General features: G+C 32.9%; 1 protein-coding gene across 1 annotated transcript; it reads right to left on the bottom strand.

Annotated features, from left to right (window-relative positions):
* Nucleotides 1-2,698: 2,698 nt before the first annotated feature.
* Nucleotides 2,699-11,447, bottom strand: LOC143048674 (uncharacterized). Its single transcript, XM_076222480.1, has 12 exons — nt 11,306-11,447; nt 10,376-10,522; nt 9,828-9,904; nt 9,172-9,243; nt 7,658-7,793; nt 6,937-7,071; nt 6,479-6,552; nt 5,638-5,709; nt 4,985-5,159; nt 4,147-4,253; nt 3,907-4,009; nt 2,699-2,983 (listed from the first exon to the last, which is right to left on the bottom strand). Exons 1-12 carry the CDS (start codon nt 11,343-11,345, stop codon nt 2,748-2,750), a joined length of 1,374 nt encoding a protein of 457 aa, XP_076078595.1. The 5' UTR covers nt 11,346-11,447; the 3' UTR covers nt 2,699-2,747.
* Between the last annotated feature and the right edge of the window lie 592 nt (nt 11,448-12,039).

The following is a 12,039-nucleotide window of genomic DNA, read 5'->3' as shown; positions in this document are numbered from 1 at the left end:
GAATCGTTCAGTAGATCGACTGACCTGTATTATTGCCACACGACAAGAATCGTTCAGTAGACCGACTGACCTGTATTGTTGTCACACGACAAGAATCGTTCAGTAGACCGACTGACCTCTATTATTGTCACACGACAAGAATCGTTCAGTAGACCGACTGACCTCTATTATTGTCACACGACAAGAATCGTTCAGTAGACCGACTGACAAGTATTATTGTCACACGACAAGAATCGTTCAGTAGACAGGCTGACCATTGTCAAACAATAAGAATCGTTCAGTAGACTGACTGACCTGTATTATTGTCACACGACAAGAAACGTTCAGTAGACCGACTGACATGTATTATTTTCACACGACAAGAATCATTCAGTAGACCGACTGACATGTATTATTGTTACACGACAAGAATCGTTCAGTAGATTGACTGACATGTATTATTGTCACACGACAAGAATCGTTCAGTAGACCGACTGACCTGTATTATTGTCACACGACAAGAATCGTTCAGTAGACCGACTGACCTGTATTATTGTCACACGACAAGAATCGTTCAGTAGACCGACTGACCTGTATTATTGTCACATGACAAGAATCGTTCAGTAGACTGACTGACCATTGCCAAACAATAGGAATCGTTTAGTTGATCGACTAACCTCTATGATTGCCAAACGATTAAAATCTTTCTGTAGGTCGATTAACCTTTATGGTTGTCAAACAAGATGTTCAGTTAATCCACTGACCTTTATGATTGTCAAACGATGAGAATCTTTCAGTATTTCGACTTACCTTTGGGATCGTCAAACGATGAGTACCGTTTGAGCTTTTAATTTTGCCATTTTATTAGGGACTTTCTGTTTCGGAGTTCAGTATTTTTGTGATTTTACTAATTTTAGTTGACCAACTTATCCTTATGATTATCAAACAATAAGAATCGTTAAGTAGAACGACTAACCTTTACTGAAACTTCTTATTGTGTGTCACCTATAAAGGTTTTTCGACCTATTGAACGATTTTTACCGTTTGGCAATCATAGAGGTTAGCCGATCTATTGAACGATTTTTACCGTTTGGCAATCATAGAGGTTAGCCGATCTATTGAACGATTTTTACCGTTTGGCAATCATAGAGGTTAGCCGATCTATTGAACGATTTTTACCGTTTGGCAATCATAGAGGTTAGCCGATCTATTGAACGATTTTGATTGTTTGACAGTCACATAAGTACGTCGGTTTACTGAAACTTCTTATTGTTTGGCGATCAGAAAGGTTAGTCGATCAACTGAACGATTCTTAATGTTTGACAAGGATAATGATAAGTCGATTTACCATTCTATTAGGGACTTTTCGTTTTTTGAGTATTCCTCGGAATTCAGTATTTTGTGATTTTACTTTTCTCAGTTGACCGACTTACACTTATGATTGTCAAATAATAAAAATCGTTCAGTAGACCGACTGACCTTTATGGATGTCAAACGGTAAACATCGTAGTGGAAATTGCCTTATATTTGTGATTGTCAAACGATAAAAATCTTTCTATACATTAAACCTTGATCCTGTTCTATTAGTCGACCTATCTATCATTGTGTCTCTCTTATTCTTTGAATGTTTTAGTCGTCAAATTAAACCTGATGCCCGTTTAACTCTGCGACTATTTCAGATCATCCATCAATCCATCAATCTGTGTGCCCTATAATCCCATAGAACTTTTCCAATCATTCAATTAACCTTGGTGCTTATAAAACAAAATAATGTTTTTAAAATATATATACAGGCAAGTTCATGTTAAAAGCCAATCTGTCTAAGAATCAGGTAATGGCAAAATACAAGACAAACAAATCAAAACACCCTCAAATTTACATTAATGCTAGTTTAAAATGTGTAATAGAACACTAATACAAATTCGTTTCTTTTAAATGGTCTTGTATTCAAAGATATATTTGGTTGAAAATGAAATAGAAATTTACAGTTAAGAGGAGCTTATATGCATAAAAAGAAGCAAATGTGGTATGCCTGCAAATGAGACAAATTTAACACTTCACAAGTGATCAAATGATATAAAAATTAACTATTGTTGGTCATTATTCGGCCTTCAACAATGAGCTATATAAGCCCATATCGCAAAGTCAGATATAAAAGACCCCAATATGACAAAGATAGAATGATTCAAACGATTAAACTCAGTATTAAATTTATTTGCAAAACGATGAAAGTGAAAAACAAAGTTTAGAATTGAAATTTAGAATGTTTCAAAGAGACAACAATCCGACCAAAGAGCAGAAAACAGCAAAAGGCCTCCAATGGGTCTTTAAAACAGCAAATATTTGACGCAGCAACACACGACAATCACTGAATTACAGGTTCGTGGCTTCGGACAGGCACATACATACAGAGTGTGTAGAAAATAACTCAGTAATTGGTTATCATTCTTACTTTTGTACCAAACTTTACCTAGAGATTACATAAATTAAAAGACATGCAGAACCGAATTGCATTTCTAACTCGGGATGAGGGTAGTCTTAAATAGGATGGTTAGGTCGGCGGGCTGTTTTTCATCCATGTTTTGAAATATTTCTAAGTTGCTGGATATTCGCAAAGACTAAGATTTTAAGTATGGAGTGATTTGTTAAATTGGCTGATAAATTGACTGATGACATACATTAACTTAAGGCATGATAAATCATAGATATTGGACGGGTATAGTTGATGATAGAATAATAAAATTATTTTTATTGAAATTATTTAAATACTATGATCGTGTAACATAGCACATAGGAATGGCATGGTGATTGCAATCCACAGGTGACAAACCATAAGCATATACTATATGTCCGTTAGTTCCTGTGAAGTATGATATGTAGGCTACTACGCATGTGTTGTGAGTAAGATGGAAATCGTGTTCAATCAGTTGGGGATTCGCTGTCGTCTTGTCACTGTCCCAGATCCAATGATCCAATAAATCTTTAGACAAGGATGTAAATACCTCTGGAAAATAGCAGCAGTTCATTAATAGTTGCTAGGATGTAAAAACAGATATAGTATGATTTCCATTGAGACAACTCTTCACAAGAGACCAAATGTTACAGAAATTAACAACTGTTGGTAACGTACAGTCTTCAACAATGGCTGGAACAAACATGCAAGGACGTTCATTTTTGCTGTCTTGGGTTTAAAAAGTAAAAATAAATTATTCAAAGATTTAAGTTAAGGAAGGACCTTAAACTTCCTATAAAATAGAAGAGCACAAACAAAATATTGTTCTGCACCTATCATATTCTCAGTCATGCGCTTGTTATTCAGTGGTTGCCGTTTGTTGGTGCGGTTCATTGGGGTTGCTCTCGTTTTTTTATTTTGTTATATACAACTGTATTACACTAGTCATTTGCGGGCCCTTTATAGCTAGCTGTTCGGTGCGATCCAAGGCTCCATGTTGATGGCAGAACTTTGACCTATAATTGTTATCTTTTTATACATTGTGACTTCGATGGTGAGTTTTCACATTAGAACTCATACCACAAAGAAATCAAAATATTGATAAATAGTCAATAATCAATTCTGTTCCAAAAATTATAAATTTTCGCACCTAGTTAGTTTTAAATGTGGGTCAGAGCTGGGACTGTAGGAATGGTTGAATAGGTACCCTTAATGTTATATGTATGACGATGTTTAAAAGATGACTTTACTTTAAAAAAATATCACCTAACGAGTAGTAGATTTCTAACAAGAAGCAATCCTCTTTTTTTGAAGAAGAAATCCTTAGGTATTTCTGGAATATCTTGTCACCTATTTTGTGCAAGGATATATTTGTTCAATTTGCTGTCTCGGTATTGCTTCATAAAACGTAAAATTGCTAAATAGCCTTTTATATGATTATATTTTTACTTTAATTTTTAATTATAGAAACTTACCGTCACCATGGTGATGATTGTTGTCATAGTGAGAGAACACGTTCAATATTTCCACTTTGTCTGAGAATTTAACCAGATGAGCACACCTATCATGACAGTAGCGCTAAAAATAAATTTATAGTCTATCATTAGTAACAGATATTTTTTTACAGTAAAAGAACATTAATACCAAACTTCGAGGAAAATTCGACAAAACAAACGCACATAAAGTAAACACAACTTAGGTCTAAATATTACTACCTCAGCATTGACTTTGGTCACGTTTATGTTCGGTGGCATGTGGTAACAGTTTTTGCCTATTGGTTTAAATCCCGCTGGACAGGTCAGATGATACTGATAACTACAATCTGAAAAATGCAATGTGTCATTGATTACAAATAACGCTTTGTTTCATACCACCGCTGTTCATATAAACTATGTAAAAATTATTCGTCATTTCAATGTAAACGAACCACACCATTAAATATTATAAATGACTGGACATTAAAATTTTTCTCATATCTCCTTTTATGAAAAGTAATGTGTGTTGGTTTTTTTTTTTATATTTGCTGTTTTGTCGACAATGATCTATACATATTCCTCTACTCAAATTCCATTAATTGATATCAAGCGTCAATCACAATGAAAGAAAATCAAGAACAGCCGTTCAGATGTAAAACATTAAGTCCAATACTATTTTGATTTTAATACTGAGAAAAGTACATCCAGACGCTCCAACTTTTTAAGGCGTTGTTATCGATATGAAAGTTTGATAATCTAGATACACTTGTTTTCTTTATGTTGGATTGCCGACGTTTGGTCTATTTCTCTAACACTCTTAATACATACTGATTAATGTTTATTTCAAGAGACATTAGCAAGGAATTACTTTAGAAATGCGTAATTTATATCATTGATTGGATTGTTCTTAAGAATTAACTAAAAGTGTTTTCAAATAACGCTTTGGGAATCGTTCACATAAATATCAGATTCAATAAGTACCTAACTATATATGAACACATTTGACTATTTGTAGATCATTATTTGCTTTTTATTGATCTTACGTGTTCTAGCATATATAATTTTTCATTTTTCATACTTTGTCCAACTACTGCAGGCGATGAAGTAGAGACCGTAGCGACTGAAGGTTGAGTTGTCACCGCACCATCGGGATGTGTATTGCAAAAGTCACCAACACAGCATCCCCCGGTGAAGGTAAACTTATCCCGTCTACCTAATACGTGACCTGATGGTGTTTGCAGAAGGTTGCATACCTTTAGAAACAAAATACATATGAAAATGAGTATGTGAAAAGTGTTAATAACATGATAACAAGATATCTTACAAGTAATAATTCTGAGGATATCAACAAATCAGTTTTTATTAATACTTTGTTAATAAAATAAATGATTAAAGATGTAGTTTGATTGCCAATGAGAAAGCTTAGGAACAAAAGACTAGGCCACAAACATGTTAATTAATTCATCCAATGAACTTGCTTTGTTGTTGTTGTTGTTTTTTTTGGGGGGGGGGTACCTTGGCCTGTATGAGTACAACCACAGAAGTTAATAAACTGAATCGTACTTCTAATTTATCATAGGACATGTAGAAAATCCGTCTGTTCGGAACAAATTTTAACTTCAGTAGCTTCATGCATACGGTTCCTGGCTGTTTTACGCATATTAAGTTTGAAAGCGTTTAACACCAACGAGTACCAACAACAATGGACTTAACTAGTAATCTTAACAGTACCTGTTCGTCAATGCACCCTAGTTCGACTGCTGGCAATCTGTTTGATCCTATTTTCTCATAGCCATAACATTGCTGAATCAAAAGTGAAATTGTATAAACCTTTTTTTAAAGTATTTCTGTCAGACAAGATACACAGCCTAAAGATTGAAAAAAGTACCAGCTATAGTAGTTCATTTTCAATTTATCAAGCATTGCAATTGTCAAATTTTCAAATAATACTGTAGAGAAAAGATCTTAAATTTGATATCAATAGCCCTTTAGCATTTTTTGTTCTTGTCTTAATATATAGTACTATTCAATATTTATAAAGAAAAAATGCTTTGTTTTTATGTTTTGCTATAAATTCATTCCAATAAAATTTGTTATTGTAATAAAAAGAGTCATCTGCATCAAATAATATACTCGCAAGGCAACACTAAAACTTAACTGCTTTGCACCTGTCCAGATATGTCCAAGCCAGGAAGCCTTAGGCTTTGGTAGTCTTGTGGTGATATTTTTGTCATTTGTATGTCTCAAGGTTTATAATTGCGTCCATTTCGAGGATCATTTATTAATCATTTTTTCTATTCTCTATTTCATTTAACCAGAAACACTTACACAACCTTGTGAAAGCACAATTACTCCAATCACATGGCCGGTAAGACGTGATAACCAATATAAGTATTTGTGATGTAGGTATTTTTATCCAGTCAGGGAAAACGTCAACCAATTTAAATAAGTCTTCATATCGTTTTGCAAGAAATCAAACGTGCAAATTTAAAGCATTCTCCTTTAAACACAATGATCGACAGGAACCGCACAATATCCAGTTTTTTTCGTAAATAAAGTACTGACAACTAACCTTTCCATATCCACATGCTGTTGTTTTAGTACAATTAGCTGGATGATTGACTTCATTGCAGTCAAGACAATAAACTGCAACATTTATAAAATGACTGAAAAATTGTTCAATTAAAAAAAACCAATTAGTTTAAAAGAAGGGAACACAAATAAAAAAGATAAGGAAGGAAAGATATCATTTAGTTGCGACACAAATTTTCCTCTCGCACGTAAAACCCAAAGATACAAAAGGAACACATTGAGTTCTTCTTTGCACTTAATGTTTTTGAATTAAGTATAGTTTGAACTATTTTACTAAAAAGGCAATATCAAAAGTCATTGTGGGCGGTTATTCACAAGTGCGCACTTTGCAATTCCAAACAAAAAATGTGAAGAATTATATTTTTGCAAGCTATTGTGACATGTCCTAATCAGCTAGTAAAGTCACACTTGAATTATTTATATATTTTGCGTACTTACAACATTTCTTACACATATGAGGACATATTTTGGAAGCGATACAGTCGTCAGAGCAAGGATTAGGATGAACTATTGCCAGCCTTGTACATACATCGTCGTCCAGGTTCACACAGAAACTTTTATCAGTAGTAGGTACTATATAAAATTAAACACAATGTATATACTATATATCGTCTTTTCGTTTTCAAAGGGGACCAACACATCTTCCAATTTAAAAAAGATGTGTAAAATCGGATTATATAATATTTCAAATACTCAAATGCAAAAAAGGTAAAAATCACAAAAATACTGAACTCCGAGGAAAATTCAAAACGGAAAGTCCATAATCAAATGTCAATATCAAAAGTTCAAACACATCAAATGAATGGATTACAACTGTTATTATCATGACTTGATACAGGCATTTTGTTAAGTACATTAAGAAATTATTCGCTATGAAGAATTTTGATATTTTAAGGATTTCTTGTTACATTGTTTGAATGTTGAACTGAATTGTAGAATCGTTAACACAGTTTCAAATATATGAATTGATACATAAACTATTTTGTTCGAATTTCCTTGTTCATATAAATGATTTATATAAGTTCTTTTAATGTTATATAATCGTAAATATGGAAACTGATTGCAGACATGGTGGAATGTTTTGAAATCATATATCATTATATTGTCATCGTATTAATTATTAAACATATTCAACATGTTCAACACTTTCAACACTTACTTGTTGCATTAGTAAAATTTTGTTTTGGTATCACTTTCATGAGAGCGGGCGGTTTATTGTTACATTTATCAGTGTTACAGCATCCGGCATCTAAGTTTACTCTTTTTGTTGATATCGAGGCATATTGTAGACAGGTCTAGGATACATAGAAAACATATTACATCTCAAAATATAGGAATCGACGCTTCTAATTATCTGTTCGATATATAGTAAAATCATGCTTTCAATTATTACAATGACTAAAATAAGATTTGGGGATTAAAGCCAATGAAACAAATGTACCAGGATTATAATTTAAAACGCCAGACGCGCGTTTCGTCTACATAGACTCATCAGTGACGCTCATATCAAGATAGTTATAATGCAACACAAGTACAAAATTGAAGAGCATTGAGGACCCAAAATTCCAAAAACATTTGAGTCAAACACGGCTAAGGTTATCTACTCCTGGGATAAGAAAACTCTTATTTTGTCTAAAATATTTAATATAAAAAGAATATGTGGTATGATTGCCAATGAGACAACTATCCACAAAAGACCAAAATGACACAGAAATTAACAACTATAGGTCACCGTACGGCCTTCAACAACGAGCAAAGCCCATACCGCATAGTCAACTATAAAAGGCCCCAATAAGACAATGTAAAACAATTCAAACGAGAAAACTAACGGCCTTATTTATGTTAAAAAAAAAAAAATGAACGAAAAACAAATATGTAACACATAAACAAACGACAACCACTGAATTACAGGCTCCTGACTTGGGACAGGCACATACATAAATAATGTGCTGGGGTTAAAGATGTTAGCGGGATCCCAACCCTCCCCTAACCTGGGACAGTGGTATAACAGTACAACATAAGAAGGAACTATAACAATTAGTTGAAAAAGGCTTAACTCATCAGAAGGACAAATATACAAGTGGACGTGGCCCGGTACTTATACATCCCGACACAAAAAGACACAATGAACAGATCTGAGAGTACTCGCAGTTATCTGACAGCTAGTTCAAAGTTAAGTTTTGTCAACAGGAAATTTATTAAAATTACCATATAATAAATATTCATGTCAACGCCGAAGTGCTGACTGCTGGGCTGATGATACCCTCGGAGACCAAACGTCCACAAGCAGTGGCATCGACCCAGTGGTGTACCAGGATTATAATTTAATTCGCTAGACGCGCGTTTCGTCTACATAGACTCATCAGTCATACTCAGGTCAAAATAGTTATAACGCCAATCAAGTACAAATTTGAAGACCATTGAGGACTAACAATCGTTGAGGAAAAAATATGCATTATGCTACAATGTGGCAAAGGTATTGTCATATTATATTGTTCTGAAGTTGTGTAGCTCTATGAATTACAAAATATGCATACAATAAGAAGAAAGCAAAATTAAAGAAATAAAAGATGATCAAAATATGTGTTCGTCTCGAAATCGGACAATTATAAACTATAGTTAATTAAAGGATAAAAAGAAAGGATGATGAAACACGAACTCTAATATACAAACCTTAATCGGACCACAACCAAGACGATAAGCCTCAGCAAAGTTAATGGTGAATGTCTGGGCAGTAAAACAATACTGAAATATAATAATTTATCATCAATTGTTATTTTTGTAGCTTTTTTTTGTCAGCGTATTTGTTATTATCATTATCATTATCTATTTGCAGCTAGAAAATCTAAATGGTCCCAAACAACAATTCAACATCTACCATTTTAAATTAAGGGGATCCTATTACGAGAGAAAAAATGTTGTTATTGGTTTTGGTAGGCGGCTTACTTATGTAGTAATTGCGTCTTAAATTCATATAACATAAATATTAAGTATATATACTTTCAGTCTTTAATTTATTTTTAGTATTACGTTTTGGCGAGTAATAAAATGAAACTTTGACGAACATTTCAATATAGTTATGCATAGGGGTTTAGGAGAAGAAGTACGTTAGTGTTCACATATGATAGGTACACCAAATAATAGGAATCGCATAACGAAATGGAAAATGAGTTGAAAAAGTACATTATGTGAAAATTTAAAGTAAAGTGTCAAACGGTTATGAAGCAATTGTGGATACATATGTTGGACAAACGAACGAATTCCATTATCCCTACATCTACTGTCTGTTCTTGAAAGCTTGAGCTATACCAATATTACACTGTCTTTACCTGATCTTTGGCACATGTCTTTACTGTAGTACATTGGGTAGCGTCGTCAACATCGATACATTCGTAGCAGGTCAGAGCTAAAAGCATTAGAAAACAAATGGAATAAAGAATAACAAGAAACATCATTTCGGTACATTCTTTTAATTCATGATAATAAATCATGTTTATATAGACTTGAATAAAATATCATTATAATAAATACACCAATCATTCATACGCAGTTAAATAGTTACAACTCATACAACGTTTTCTGAATGCTTTCATTTTAATATGAGTATAACAATATGAAAATGGGGCATGATTGCCAATGTGATTACAATCCAACAGAGTCAAAAGGACGAGTATTTAAGCAACTATTTGTCACTGTGCAGCTTTCAACAATGAATAAATGTCATACCGTATACAAATATTATCAGGTATCTTTTTATCTTCATATTTATCGTTTATCACATTAAAGCATGCCGTTTAGAATGTTCAACAAAGTAAATATCTTGGAGAAAAAAAAGGATTGTGAAATTGTTCATCACTTGTTGATTATATATACTTACGACATAAACCACAAGTTCTTTTACAGAATTTAGACAAACAGGGATCACCACACATGTCTGGTATCCGACTTTGCATCAAACTACACAACGATTTACTATCATCATCACATATCTCAGCCAACGTCACAGTAAACAATACACATATTACTGAAAATAAAAACAAACTTTATTAAAGTTAATGAAATGAAGAGCAAACGTTATAATAAACAAAACAGATGATGAGTTTTCAAAGGTTTTAGTTTGTAACCAGGGTTTGGTTTTGCTTAAAGATTTATAAATATTGAACAGATGTAAACTATTGTTACTTGTATTTACCACAACTTAAATGAGTGAAAACACAAATATTTCATTAAAGTTGTTGTAATGATTAGCAAACGTTACTGTTCACACAACACAAGTTACTAAAAACACAAAAACTTCATAACTGTAAGTCGAATGATCGGCGAACGTTAAAGAAAAAACAACACAAGTTACTGAAAACACAACTTCATTAGAGTCAATTTAATAATTAGCATGCGTAGGAATAAACACTACACAGTGTACTTAAAACATGAAGACTTCATTATAGTCAATAAAATAATCATTAAACGTAAGAATAAACACATATCACAAGTTACTGAATATTCGAAGACTTCATAAGAGTCAATCAAATGATAAGCAAACATGGGAATAAACACTACACTATGTACTGAATGCACAAAAACTTATTGGAGTCAATCGAATAGTTAGAAAACGTAAGAGTAAAGACAACACAAGTTACTGAAACCATAAAGACTTCATAAGAGTCAATATAACGATAAGTAAATTTTACTACATTGTCAAATGATGTTGTACACATTTAAACGACATTTCTTTTTCGTCCTTGATGTATTTAGAAAGGAGTTTATATAAAAGAAAATGTAAGATAAACAGTCCTATAGTTGTACTGACCTGATAGAGTAAAAATTTTGTAATATTTCATGGTGGACATTTTAGGTGACCTTGTTGTCTTATCCTTTTATCAGTTCTGTGACATGACTTTATATATTTCTCTATTGATATTTATCTAAATCTGTTGTTCACGAATTCAAACAGAAATGTAAAAATGTGAACGTATTCAACCTCAGCTTTTCGTAACATTTATGAAATAATACAATATCACAATTTTAAAGACGAATGGAACTATTGTCGTGAACCTATATTCACGAGTTTGAAGCACAGTTTTTCAGAATATCATGGAACCAGTCGAGGATTATATAAAAAAAAACGAAATGCAAGAAAATGAAGGCATATAATATAATTCCGAATAGGTTAAGGTCGTGATGCCGTTGATACAAATTATAACTTTAAAACTAAATTAGTGTTAATACTCATGCTACATCTATCTTTAAAACACTTAAATTTGCTAAACACCTTATCTTATTTTAATGAAAAATATGTTCCTTCCCTCCGACCAACTACGTTGCGTAAATCATATGGAGGAATCTGCTTGATAACGTAAAAAGGTATTTTCAATTCATCCTGTATCTCAACCAATACGACCACGACACTTACAAAAGAAGAATTTCTGTACATACATATCAATTCTACTTTGCTATCGAATTTTAATCAGAGATGATGAACTTGATCTTTGTTTACTGTACTCGATGACAAAAGTGTCCTTGCACAAAATAAGCTTGCTCGAT

The sequence above is a fragment of the Mytilus galloprovincialis genome, chromosome 10 (genome assembly GCF_965363235.1).
Source record: "Mytilus galloprovincialis chromosome 10, xbMytGall1.hap1.1, whole genome shotgun sequence".
Taxonomy (NCBI): domain Eukaryota; kingdom Metazoa; phylum Mollusca; class Bivalvia; order Mytilida; family Mytilidae; genus Mytilus; species Mytilus galloprovincialis.
This window is presented reverse-complemented; position numbering and strand designations above follow the sequence as displayed.